This window comes from Aspergillus terreus, genomic scaffold, assembly GCF_000149615.1.
Source record: "Aspergillus terreus NIH2624 scaffold_12 genomic scaffold, whole genome shotgun sequence".
NCBI lineage: Eukaryota > Fungi > Ascomycota > Eurotiomycetes > Eurotiales > Aspergillaceae > Aspergillus > Aspergillus terreus.
The window spans coordinates 682,212-695,163 of record NT_165935.1 but is presented as its reverse complement, the minus strand read 5'-3'; the positions used below and the strand labels follow the sequence as shown (position 1 = coordinate 695,163).

Genomic DNA, 12,952 nt, shown 5'->3' with positions numbered 1-12,952 from the left:
AGGCTGGAATACTCGGAATGCATTATCCTGGCCAGTGTTTGTGCCTCCTTCCTACGGCTCTTATTCGCAGATTTAGGTTGCACATTGAACGCTGACCTGCGTCGTTAGGTTGTGGTATCTTCATTGTTTTCGACATTCAGTGGACTATCCGGTTTGCCGTCAGTCGTAAGCGGTGGGGACAACTGTTTATGGCATTAAGCTACGGATGGCGAAGACAATATATATATGAGGTGACCTTGGCCCTCACATCCACCTAACTACTGCAAACCTAGGCCCTCCACAGTTGTCCCCACCATGAGATTTACCCTTCATACCACTGCACTATGCACCCTCCTCGCAGCCCAGGCTGTAGCGACAGGGAGCGGTCTCTTCACCGCAAACGGTGTCGAGCTCCAGGAGTATCGATTTGGTGAGGAGATTATGTATGGGGAGCCGGTGAGTATATTGTCCCTCTGCAGCCTGCGAACTGTAGTTTTCTGCTTTACTTCTAGTTCTTGTAAGCTTGGTGAATACTAACAACTTTATAGCAAAGACTGGTCCAAGTACATCACCCACGTGCAGTATACGACTCCGTTCTCTAACTTCTACAGACCAGGGACAACCAAAAATGCACCAAATGTGTCGGCCACCACGGACATTGTGTCATTGGAGAAGGAAACTGCTATCCGCCTGATACCTGTGCATTCTGTGGAGGTTGCACGGTCAACCAAGCGAGGTGTCAGGACCCCCAAAAGGAGGGATGTGTGTGCTATGGTGGATAAAGAGGGGCAGTTTGTTTTGGTATTCAGCCCAGTGGGCGGTGTTGCTCAACCAGCATTGCTTGATGTAGTGGATCTATGATGTACACAGACTCAACTCATAGATATTTTACCCGAATATGTACTCCCACCACCCCTTCTTCCACGTCCGGCCAAACCGATGATTAATACACGCCTGCGGACTGTTAAACCCCTCTGCCTGGCTGTGTCTCTGTCCATTCCCCCATGCGCTAATCGGTAACACGCAGAGGCCTCCCATAGGCGCTGTCGGCATCGCCTCGCCTGCGTCGATGCAGATAGTATCGTGGAGCCTATGGAATGGAGCCCATGTGACACGCTTCTGCGTCTTCCCTGTCTCCCGCGAGACAAGGTCTCTGACCTCCGCTTCAGCGCTAACAGAGTCCTGCACGAGTGGATGCGTGGGCGGGAGGGACGACGAGAGCGTGTCGAGGATCGTGTCCGTAAAGACGTCCGGCCCCGTCACCCCCAAGATAGCCTTTTCATTATACCGCCACGAGCGAAACAGACCAAAGTACTTCGCATCGTGCTGTCGGGTGTGGGAAAGTGCCCGCACTATCGTCTCTCTCAGAAGAGGGCTGAACCGCCGCGGCGCGTACATCGTATACTGGATGAACCCGTAGCTCCGGGTCCAGTGCCAGTCATGCATGAACTGCCTTGTCGCATAGGGCTCGTCGACTTCGACACCGACGACGAGGGATACCTCCGGAGAGACGCTTTCCCTGCGATCTCCATCAGACGTGGCTGCAAATACAGGCTGCAGCGCCCGGCACTTCTTGATCGGCTTTGCGGCAAAGACGTCCGTGTCTGCGTAGAAGCCCCCATAGTACCAGAGCAGAAGGTAGCGGAGGAGGTCTGCGCGCAGGACGTTATGCGGGTAGGACTTATAGACGGATGCGATGTCGGGGATGGCGGATAGTTCGTTGGTTACGAATTCAAGGGCTTTGGCGTCTGTTACTAGCTTTTGCTGTTCAGTCTCCACATTCTTATCTAAAGGCAGTATAGTAGAAGGCTGAGAGCTAGCTTACAGTATACATCCAGTCTGTATTCCGCTTCTCGAACGAGATCGAGTCTGATCCCCGATGGTCTTCGTCCTGAGCGATCTGCCAGATGCGATTCTCTGCTATATTGCTCCTCCCGTGACGGGTAAGGGCCTCCTGTTCGAGCTTTTGAAGATCATCTGAGAGACGTTTCTCATACTCGAGATCGGGATTCTGTCGAAATGGCGAGCGGTAGAGGAAATGAGGTTGTTCGTCCACGCGGTGCTTTGGCGGTGGTCGGTCAGCTCGCGTATTGTTCTGGGTTGCTGGAGGACCCGGGAGATGGCATATTAGGAAGTAGACGATCAGAACCAGAGCAAGTATAGACCAGCGACGGTTCAAGCGACATGGGAAAATGCGGTATCGGATTCTTCTGGCATTCATTATGGTGGAAAAGAGCCATGGGCTGAGCAGTGTCCAAGACGAACAATGCTGCCCACGTCGGTCATTATGCTCAGGGGCTGACGGTTTGGTTTGTAATTTGGAGTAGCAGACGTCGTTCATACGTTGTCTTTCTCTTTGTTTGTTCGGTTTCTTTGTCCGACGGTTTCACTCCGCCACCCGTCGATCTGGGTTGCGATGGCTTGCGCCTAGCATGGATACCGATGGCATGGGACAAAGAAAAGGGCCAGGGGAATGTATCTAATAGTATGGCTGGTTGATAGGTGTGCTGTCGTCCATGTTCGATCTAGTTTCGTATGTGATGTGCTCCCTTGGGGCACTTGAGACGTATGCCTCATCAATGCATCACCTAGAAGGTATGTTATGATACCTGTTGAACTGGTTCTGCTGGGCTGCAGGTAGTTACATGCAGTAAGGCAAGACATAATGCCTGTATGTGTAAGGTCTAGGTATACGATTGCAACTCGACTTGCATCATATTTAAAGACATCCCCATTCCCAGTCCTCCATCAATGCCGACAGTGAATACAACTCGCTGTCGACTTACTGAGCCTTCCTCGCAGCTTCCTGTCTCTCCGACCACTTAGAAAAATATTCGCTATCTAAAAACTCAATCAGACCCTTCAAAAGGGTCCCATCCTCATTGAACGTCAGGATGAAAATGTACTCGTTCTCGTACGGCCCGCTGATACTCTCCGCATGGCTCTCCATATGCAACACGACCTTCCGATTCACTTCATCGACGATGGGAGCTTCGCCGTCCACCAGATCCAGCTGGAAGTTCTTCAATTGACCACCGATCTGGTTAAAGCCCTCCAGATACCCGTCGTTGTCCATCGGCCGGCCTCCGAAGGTCCGAGGGGCAATATAGCTGATGCAGTCGTCGGTGCGGTTGGAGAGGACGGCTTCAGGGGAGAAGTCGCGCATGTTCTCGATCCATATGCGAGTGCTTTCTAAGAGACGTTCACGAGAGACGGGCATTGTGCTGTGGTGGATAGTACTTGTTGTATAGGAGTTTGTGGTAGGGGGAGGTGTGCAGTTCGGAGGATGTAGGATGTAGAAACTCGCCGCCCACAGTGATGGGTTTATCCTCACCAGGCGGGGTAATGGCAGGAAATCGGCTTGCCCGGAAGTGAATGTGCGATGTCGGTGTTCTCTAAGACAGGATGCGAGCTAGGGGATCTAGCGTCTTGGATGCAGGGACACATGCGTCTACGTGTGGAGCCAGATGAATGTCAATAGAGGAGCCATGCTTGGTTGAGATCTTTGATATTAAGTATCTAGAAGTCTATGAAGAGTTTACATCCACATATCTTGACAAGGCATGTACGAGATATATACCTGCTCGTCCATCCCGACGTCCCCATCATGCACCTTGCGGCTTCTCCTCCGCCATCCTCCTATCCTTCAAGATGCTCTTGACGAGATATATCAAGCTGACAGCAATACCCAATCCCCCCAGTCCAATTCCCATGTATAGGCTACCGCGGTATCCCAACAGGACATCATGGAACGTATGTCCCCCGTGATTCACATGCACCTCGACAGTGCCAGCAAACCCCAGTCCCAACGAGATGCTATAGTTGACAACAGTGGTAACCAGACTGGCAGCGATGCCCTGGTGCTTCCGCTCGACGGCGTTAGACAGCAACACCGTGCTCGCCGGAAACGACATGTCCATACCCCAGGGCATGACGACCATGGAGACGAAGGTCAGCGCCCAATACGTCTGCCCGACCGGCGCGATGGCGACAAAGATCGTCCCCACGGTAAACGCGATCATCGCCATCAGCATGATCCAGCTGGGCCGAAGACGGCTCATAAGATAGCCCGTCGTGACCGACGCAAGAAGCCCGGACACCGTCGGCGGAACGTATTGCGCCGACGCGAGCAGCGGTGTCGCGCCGCGGATGCGCTCGAAGAAAAGCCACGTGTAGTATGTCCAGATGCCGAAGGCGGCCCATCCGCAGGCGACGCAGCCGAGCACGAACGACACGTCCAGCGTGAGGGCGTGGAAGGGAATCAGGGGTTTGACGGCGAAACGCAGCTCCCATACGAAAAACAGAGCCAGGACGAGGGCGCCGATAATTAGGATCACGTAGACATAGGGCGTCTCCCAGCCGGCGACCGGGGCTTGGTTCCATGCGATATTGAAGAGGACAAGGCCGCCGACTCCGAGAGCGGCGCCCATGATATCCAACTCCTGTGCCCATTCCAGCACGCTCATGTCCGCTTTCTCTCGTTCGTGCTGGATGGATGGGACGACCAGCCAGCCGAGGAACGCAAGGCCTGCACATACAATGGCGCATATCCAGAATATCCAGGGCCACCAGGCCATCTGAGCCAGGAGAGAGGCGAACACCGCTCCGATAACTGCACCGTTCGGGGCCGTCGCCCCAAAAAGGGCGAATATCATGTCCTTCTTCTTCCCGGGGTGGTAGGTCGCCCCCAGGATAGCGAGTCCGTTGGGCAGCAGCATCGCCGGACCCAGTCCCTGCAGGGTGCGGGCGAAAATAAAGAGAACGTAATTACTATACACGCTGAGCCCAGCGACCAAAGACCACAGGGCGAACCAGGCGAAGCCGATAATAAACATGGGCCGATAACCAAACACATCGCCGCATCGGCCGAAGAAGAGGATAAACGTCCCGACCGTGAGGGAGTAGCCCGCAATAAACCAGCTGAGGACGCCGTCATTGTCAATGCCCAGGCTGTCTCCGATAAGAGTCAGCGGCGCGAGGCATTGGCCCAGGCCCGCCTGGGTCATGAATTGTGCCATGCATATCACGAAGACGAAGACAACTTCCCGGATAGGGGAGAACGTCTGTGCGATGGAGACATGGGATTTCTGCTCCTGCAGCTCTAGGCTCAGGTCTTCGAGGCCTGCGTTGGCCATGGTGAGATGACAGCGTGCAGGAGAAAAAATTTCCAATGGATATAAAGATGGAGATTAGGGGGGAGCTTATCTGATAATCAGCTCTGATCAATTTTTACCCGCTGCCGAGACCGAGTGGCGGCCATGAAGAAGCTTAGCGAGCTTGGTGCCGATCGATTGGGCTTTTTATATCAACCATGAACTCGCTAGAAGGATAAGTGCGGTGTATAACACTGCCACGACGGCTTACATCCGGCGAAATGGCCCGTCTTATCCCCGTGATCGGGTAATATGTGGGATTATCGGCATAGAACGTGGCCGCTATACTCCGGAGTAGATGCAGGATTAGCTCAGGGGTAAATCCGTAATTCCGACCTTAATAATAATGCTTATTCCCCGATGACGGAATGCTTCCTGGAATCTGATTCCCTACGGACTCATCCGGAAAAGGGGTGTCCCTGGTCCTGATTCTGTATAAAGATGCATCGCTTTTTCATTTCTACCGGCATTCAGGAGGCTGAGACCCAATATATAACACGCCATTGTCCCCCGTTCCTAAGTCGATCCCCAATTTTGACATTTTCTGTTCCACGGCTACTCCGACATGAATTTTCGAATTTGCTTCGATTGGTGACCTCTGTGCCGTAGAGCTCAACTGCGATCACCCCAAGCAGACGCTACTTGGCACAAGCCGTAGGAGTGACGAAAGGATCCTGATTGTAGGGATTGTAGCCAAGGCAGCTTGCGTATTCGCTGGCACAATAAGCCATGTTGGCGCCAGGTTTGGTGACACACTTGTTGTGGGCGTCGTTGCACGCTTCAGCGCAGGCATCCCGCTTCGTGGGCGTGAAGGCAAGGACAGGGGACGCAATCAGGCCCAACAGCGAGAAGAGAGTAGCTGGCTTCATCGTGGATGGTTCTTTTGAAATGATGTGTTATCTCAAGGTCAGGATGAGCCAATGAGACTTGCTATTTGGAAGGATGGTGGGAGGGTAGCTTTCGACATCGCGAAAGAGCATAGGCAGCTTTTGTGTGTTCCATCCTGTATGCATATGACGTGTACATTTCTAGGATAGTACTTGTAGATCAGGCGTCGGAAAGTGGAACAGCGTCCCTCGCCACCGATTGTGCGTGGGTCTTTATTCCGGAGAGCGTCAAGAGCTGCTGAGACGGCCGTTGACGAGTGTGGGATCGAGGCGTTCCAAGCACTGTTTTCTGTCATGAATTCAGTAAACGCAAATGGAGAAATAGTCCTTGTCTCATATCGGTAACTTGGATAGAGCTCCCAGCTCGTTCATCATGTTGCAGAGTCGTTATATCAAAGGGGGCAATGCCCTATTATTCTCGAAGTTCGATGGGTATTTTCGGTCCGGAACAGTGCGCCCGGATGCCATGACTAGGTTGGAATTCCGAAGACCACAAAATCGATGATGTGCGTGTGGAGACCTTTGTGGCGAGGTCGAAACAAAAACTCATTAATCTCGGGCACCCACAGCCAGTATCGAGCCATTGTTTGGTTGTTTCGTTTAGCGGGCCATCCAAGTATATGCATTTTCTGGGGGCGAGTCGAGTCTTGATACTTTATATCCCATGTCGTGGTGAAACGGCGAGACCCAGACGATGGTGTTGTTCCGTGTTTGATAGTAGTGCAGTGCACAGCTCCATAAACTCATAGCACCAAACTGGCATGGTAGACCATAATTGCTTCATACACTCGGAATTGGAAAGGCTGAATGCATGAACCGGCTCGAAGGACTTGGCCGACGTGCCAGAGGGCATAGACTAGGTGTCACGTGGCGATGTAGGTGCTTGATGTGGAGCCGAAAACGCGGGGGTTCCGATAACCAATAGGCTGATCACAGTCGATAAGAGACTACCTAGTATAGTATTCGTTCAGTAGTTACATCGTATATGGATGAGAAGAACATACAAGGAGCATCCATCAGAAGTAGAGAGGTATCGTTGTGATCAAGTCGTCCCACAGAAGATCTGTCAAAAAGTTGTCGTCCCACCCTTGAGGTCCATCAGTGCCCACCGCGCCGAAGCCCCAGTCAATATGATCACTTGGGGATCCATTCGGATGTTCCGATGTCTGCTGGCTTTGGTGTCCTCCTCTCGCGTCAGGGACCTGGTCGCTTGTCTGCCTGAGAAGGTCATAAGCCTTTCGTAAATCATAGGCACATTTCCTCGCACTGCTACTGTTCGAAACCTTCTCTTCCAAAAACACCAGGCATTGGTTCCAGGCATCTTCGAGCATGCTGGTAGAGAGATTCTGGGTGATATTAGAGCACACCGTGGCGAGTATCAACACAACGCCTGAGGTAAACATGTCTGGGTCATGTCAGTGACGTAGGGGTGTCCACCTTGCGTTGGGACATACAAAGAACAGAATACCACCATATTGGGCGGTGGGTCTCGTCTGTGGACCCGAGAAACTCGATAAGTTCAACTGCTGCATCAATACACCTAGCAGCGTATCTCTGGATGATGTTTGATTGTGTTGACGGGTTCAACTCGCGACTGGCGAGGAAAGAAGCTCGCGGATTAGGTCGCTGCTGACACGAGCGGTATAGGCGCGTCAGCATTGGCCGATATAGTAAGATCTTCAGATGCAGATATCTATACGTCCGTCAGCATCTATACTTGAATCTATGTGCCATACAGACCGAGCACGCAATATGTTCGTTTGTCGCAAAACTTGCTGCTCCCCCTGTCCGTGTCGACGGGGGTTTCCCCACCGGAATGCTTGAGGTAGCGTTGATAAGAACGATGATAGCGACGTTTCTATGGCTTCTATGTCCTTTGAAATATCCCCGTTGATTCCGTCATCCGTTCTGGCTCCTCGACCTGGTCCATATACGGTACCAAGTATATCACCCAGGATGTAGAATAGTCTCATGTTCATATTGAAGAACACAGTTACCTGAGGGACTGGTCCTCCAGTGGAGTCATCACCAAGCACATCCGGCAGCGGTACCTGATGATAACGAGATATCATGGAAGGTCGACCCAGCGCCATGCTAGCAGACCTACAAACACATATTAATGTAACATCCACGAGTCCACGATGTTGGGAACCTACACGTCCAACATGACACAAGAGTGCCAGATGCACCGGCGCACCTGGACTTCATCATAAGACCAACGACTATCATGATCCGTGGAATGAAGACCGATCCCCTGTGCCATGCGGCAGGCAAGTCCGATCGTGTTCCAGCAGCGATCCGCATACGGTGTGCTCTGGAGATAATGCGCGCTGAGGAGTAGTGTTTGTACCAGGGAGAGGTCACCCTGATCCAGCAGATCGATTTGCTTCAATATGTTGCTGGAGCGTTGAAGGAAGACTTCGGCTTTTGCTTCTCTCTCCGCACCAGCCAGGCTCGAATACTGGCAGCCCAAAGCAAACATGGAATTTAACGCACAGTGAAAGATGAGAGGAGACGAGGCCGGATCGCCAAGCCCTATACACTTCGAACCGCTCTCGGTCGGAGCCGAGCTTGGCTCTGCAGCCCATAAGCGCAAGTAGCCTTGCTGGAAGCTCTGTTTGTGGATGAATGGATACAGAGTATGTATTCCTGTCCAGTAACAGTCGACCAGATGATCTGCCAAAGGGCGCGGAGGCAGGACAATATTCTCAAACGGGAAATGCACACCGGCACTGAATGAATCTTCCATGGAGCTGACCCACTGGTCTTTCTGGTAACCAGGTCTTGTGCGACTCGATGTTGATGTTGTTGAGCTAACACCCTGAATTCCCTGCAATAGTGATGCTACCGATGAACCGCCGAAAAACTGGCCTTCTCTGGGCGTGGTCGACGGAGGTTGCGCCGTGAGCACACCCATTGCGTTGATGATGCTGCTATTATAGCGAGCATCACCAGTGTCATGTCGAGAGGAAGACTGCCACTCTGACGGCGTATCTCTAACCACACTGTCACTGCTGCTGATCAACATGTCTGTCAAACAGGATCGGAAGTAAAACATAGAGTTCACCTACGCTTCGGTCAATGGAGTCGCAGTTGGTCGCTCGATATAGGAGCATGGGATATCGCGACGCCCACACGTCTGACAGATAGGACGAGTGCCATCACATCGCACTTTGCGTTGACGACAGGGTTGACATGCGTATGTGTCTCTCTGTTTCCTCTTGCGGCCGGGGTTGCTCTGGGTGATGTTAATCAGCGTTATTGTGGTGTTATTTCTTGGATTGGAATGATAGGTTGATTACCATGCTGCTACCTTGATAGGCGATCCAAATTATGCAACCCTAATCTCCCTATTACCTATGAACGATGGTGGTCATGGTCTGAGGCAACGTCCCGTTGGTAGATGTCGGTGCGTATGGAAGTCCGTCAGATCCCTTCCAGCTTAACAACCTGCCGTAAATTACCGTACCGAACGCCTGTGGATGCTGCTTGGCACCGCCCACCAGCACTTTCCTGGTATTTCGAAAACACAGCATATTGGGAGAAATGCGATGTCTCCAGCAAAAGGTCTTCCAAGTTATCATCATGCAGTCAGGTCGCAAACATGAGCCCGCATGTTTGCGAAACGCTTCAGCAAAGGCTCTTATGTTGGATATATCCCCGGGATCACCAGTTATACGCGGTGGGCTAGATCGCAGACTTCTTACTATTCCAAAATATATATTTCGCAAGAGCCGCCAACGAAACACCGGAGATAACATGGATGGGCTCGTAACAATATATGCAAATGGGAGGCACTCAGGTGGGGAGCTAGCTACATTAATTGTTGGGATAAGTTTAACTATATGCACTGAGCTCATCCATGCCACGTGGACTCCATCGTAGGGTTCGTGTTAGCTCGACTCAATAGCGGTGGCCTACCCTTTTCCTGCATCTCCTGTGCTTGGCCCATTTCCTCATCAAAATGGGGGACCTGATAGTCGAACACATTGACTTTGGAAGGACTAAGTCCCGCCGACGCGCCTTGTTGGTCAGCTGTAATAGGCTCATCAATATCCATCAGGTTTTCAACATGCGTGCCAGAGGGTTGTTCGGTGGTTTGCGACTCCTGAAACTCTGCTTCGAAGGCCCGGTTATCGGCGGCGACAAAATCCTGATGCTATTAGCGGGGCTCTCAATGTAGAACTAATTCACTTACGAGAAGCTGTGGGGGAGCGGGCTCCACTGGGACCTTCAAGGCATTGTTGTTCGCATAGACAAGAAGGACACTCTTGGACTCTTCACGAGCAGCACGTAGGACCTCGATCTCCCGGACTTGACGTGCAGTATACCCGATGACATCCGCATTTTTCGGGGCAGGGCGCTCTGGGTCGTTGGACTCGGCATGACGTGCCTTTGCATCTTCCGTGGAGAAGCTAATCCGCCACCACTGCCACTCACATTCCGACGACTCGGCGCCGGACTGACTTGCAGCAGGAGGACGGAGAACATAGGTCACATGTGGTTCGGTGCAGACACCTCGAAGTGTATATTTATTGTGAGGTGGTTCATCCAGAGATTTTGATGGTTCTGTGAGGGCCTTGGAGTAGTTGCGGAGTGCCTCGGTGGCATCTTGCTTCCTCCGTTCAAGCTCTTTTGGGATTGTCAGTCTAAAATTTACAGATCTGCAGGCGCCGAGTCCTACCTTGGAGTTTGTCTTCTAATTTGCTGCAAACCTGGCGCAGTTCATTGACTACCCGTTCTGCTTCCGCAGTTATTTGATTCGGATCATTGTCTGACTGACTCAGGTTCTGCGGAAGCGCAGATAGAGCCACCGTCGCCTTTTCCAAAACCTGTTTCGACGTCAGGCCTTTACTAGCAAGAGATTTAGTGACCGAGAAACGGTTGGCCAGGTTCTCGATCTTGAGAATATCCTGGCGCATTTCCTGTCGCCGGGCTCTGAAATCACGAGACATCTCCCTACAGCTAGCAAGGTAACGATCCGGGTAGAAAGTTGAGGGTATCTTCACATCAAGCGACTTGGACGTGTCGGGGCTATCCAGCCGGATTGTGAATACCTCGGCGATGTGCTCTAGCCACACATCATCTAATTCTTCGCCAAGTTGATCCGCCCAGATGGTGCGATCTAGCGCGTCATAGAGGGTTTGCCCGTGGTCGGGCTCCACACTGACTTCCAAGGTAGAGAAGTCGCTGTGGATTGGAGCTTCGTACTCTAGGTCCGTGGGGGTTTGTTTGTATGCCGTGGACGTAAATACGGCGGCGAGCTGGTTTTCTGGGTCCGCACGGACAGCCGCCTCCTGCCAGGCTTGGAGAGATTTGCCGATGCTGGCCTCGGACTCGTAGGACGGCATGCCCTTCAAACCGGCGAGGGCATCCGGGCTCCCAAAGGCACGGTCCGTCGAGTCCAAGAAAGCCATGAGCCGCTGAACCTCGTAAAGAATATCATCCCATTCCGTGTCACCGTGATGGGCATCATGCATCGTGACGATTTTCGGGAGATTGATGGGTTGTCCGTTCCACCATTGTGGATCATGGCCATACTTGGGAAGGGTTCGACTTCGGAACAGGAGAGCCTCGCGTGCCAGGGGAATTGCGTGGAGAATCGTCAATAGCCCACCGAGGTATAGATTATCCTGGCATGGACGAAGAAAGGCTGGCTCATTATTGACCCTTTTGCGGTCTGCGGGATCCGGACTGATAATGATTTCGCGACTACTGGAATTGAACAAGGTCACTGCCCAAGCCCCTTCATCGTAGTGGTCGCGTGTAGCTTTGCCAAAGTTTGACCGGTTCGTCGAGGTCACCCCGGTTTCTTGTTGACCGATCAAGGACATGGCCACAGCCTGCTGCAGCTCCTGTTCCTCCTGCTCCGCCAGGGTCAGCCCCTTTTGCGGTTGGACGGGCGCTGCCTGCGCGGGAGGCGGATTTGGTTGTGTATACTCGGGAGTTTGTGCTTGGTCCTTCAGGTCCAACGTTGATGGTGGGCGGGTCGGGGCGACTAAGGCGGGGTCAGGAAGAGGATCAGGGTGTTCTATGTGGAAGCCTGAAGGGTGACGGTTAGTATGAGGAACCTGATATAGCCATTGCGACTGAAACAAGAGAGGACGTACTGGGATTCGTTTGGTAGTTGGCGGGCTAGGGACAGTGGAGGGAGAGCATGTCAGTCCGTAGTTCCGCGGGGAGGATCGGGTGAGGTGATGGTTACCTCCGGTTGGGGCCCCGTGGGATCTTCAAAGTATGCATTGATGGCTTTGTTGGAGTCAAGGTTGTTCGCCTGGTAGAACGGTCAGAAGGGGTCTAGAGTGGTGACCGTAGGGACTGCGTCAGTCTGACCTTGAGAAAGGTAATGGCTTGTTCGCGGGAGGTGCTGGTGAAGCTGACGAAGTTGGCGATGGCTTCCTCCGAGGGTTCGGACGTCATATTGGGACATGGAAAGTAAGGATATGGACAAGGGAGAGGAGGCAGGAGGAGTGATCGAGAGAATCCTATGGATGAAGTGACGTAGGGAGCATACTGGCGCTGCTGGAGTTGGAGCTCTTTCGCAGGTTTCCCGATTGGGGATCCCCACAGCCATGTGACTGCAGCGTTGATGCCTGGAATATTAGGCACCAAGAGCTCACGTGAAGGAAGTCCAGAAAAAAGAAGCAAAGAAAACAAGAAAGAAGAAGGAAAGGAAAAAGAAAGACAAGAAGAGGCTCAATAACTCCATATTTGTACCGTCTCCCATAGAATTGGCATTATGTGATCATACTCACCCACGCAGAGGTACATCCTCCAGGGCGGGATCTGGCCCAGACGCCAAGTACCTTTCCCAATGGGGATTGTCCGTCGTCTGCCCCGCTTATGCTTTTCCTCTTCTCTCGCTTTCTCTCCACGACATCTTCTCTTTCTCTCTCCCTCTCTTTTTCTTTCCTCTCCATCCACTCGTATGAG

The 12,952-nt window shown here is 52.4% G+C and overlaps 4 protein-coding genes across 4 annotated transcripts; all 4 read right to left on the bottom strand.

Annotated features, from left to right (window-relative positions):
- Nucleotides 1-867: 867 nt before the first annotated feature.
- Nucleotides 868-2,200, bottom strand: ATEG_08226 (uncharacterized protein; the record flags this gene model as incomplete). The annotated part of the gene is made up of 2 exons (XM_001216847.1): nt 868-1,737; nt 1,805-2,200. The coding sequence occupies 2 exons, from the start codon at nt 2,198-2,200 to the stop codon at nt 868-870; spliced, it is 1,266 nt and encodes a 421-aa protein (XP_001216847.1).
- A 1,384-nt stretch (nt 2,201-3,584) lies between these two features.
- On the bottom strand, nt 3,585-5,114 carry ATEG_08225 (MFS transporter; the record flags this gene model as incomplete). Its single annotated transcript, XM_001216846.1, has 1 exon — nt 3,585-5,114. The coding sequence occupies one exon, from the start codon at nt 5,112-5,114 to the stop codon at nt 3,585-3,587; it is 1,530 nt and encodes a 509-aa protein (XP_001216846.1).
- A 1,921-nt stretch (nt 5,115-7,035) lies between these two features.
- Nucleotides 7,036-8,936, bottom strand: ATEG_08224 (fungal specific transcription factor domain-containing protein; the record flags this gene model as incomplete). Its single annotated transcript, XM_001216845.1, has 4 exons — nt 7,036-7,424; nt 7,474-7,712; nt 7,760-8,122; nt 8,176-8,936. The coding sequence occupies 4 exons, from the start codon at nt 8,934-8,936 to the stop codon at nt 7,036-7,038; spliced, it is 1,752 nt and encodes a 583-aa protein (XP_001216845.1).
- A 939-nt stretch (nt 8,937-9,875) lies between these two features.
- Nucleotides 9,876-12,449, bottom strand: ATEG_08223 (uncharacterized protein; the record flags this gene model as incomplete). The annotated part of the gene is made up of 4 exons (XM_001216844.1): nt 9,876-10,178; nt 10,218-10,651; nt 10,704-12,128; nt 12,353-12,449. The coding sequence occupies 4 exons, from the start codon at nt 12,447-12,449 to the stop codon at nt 9,876-9,878; spliced, it is 2,259 nt and encodes a 752-aa protein (XP_001216844.1).
- Nucleotides 12,450-12,952: the final 503 nt, after the last annotated feature.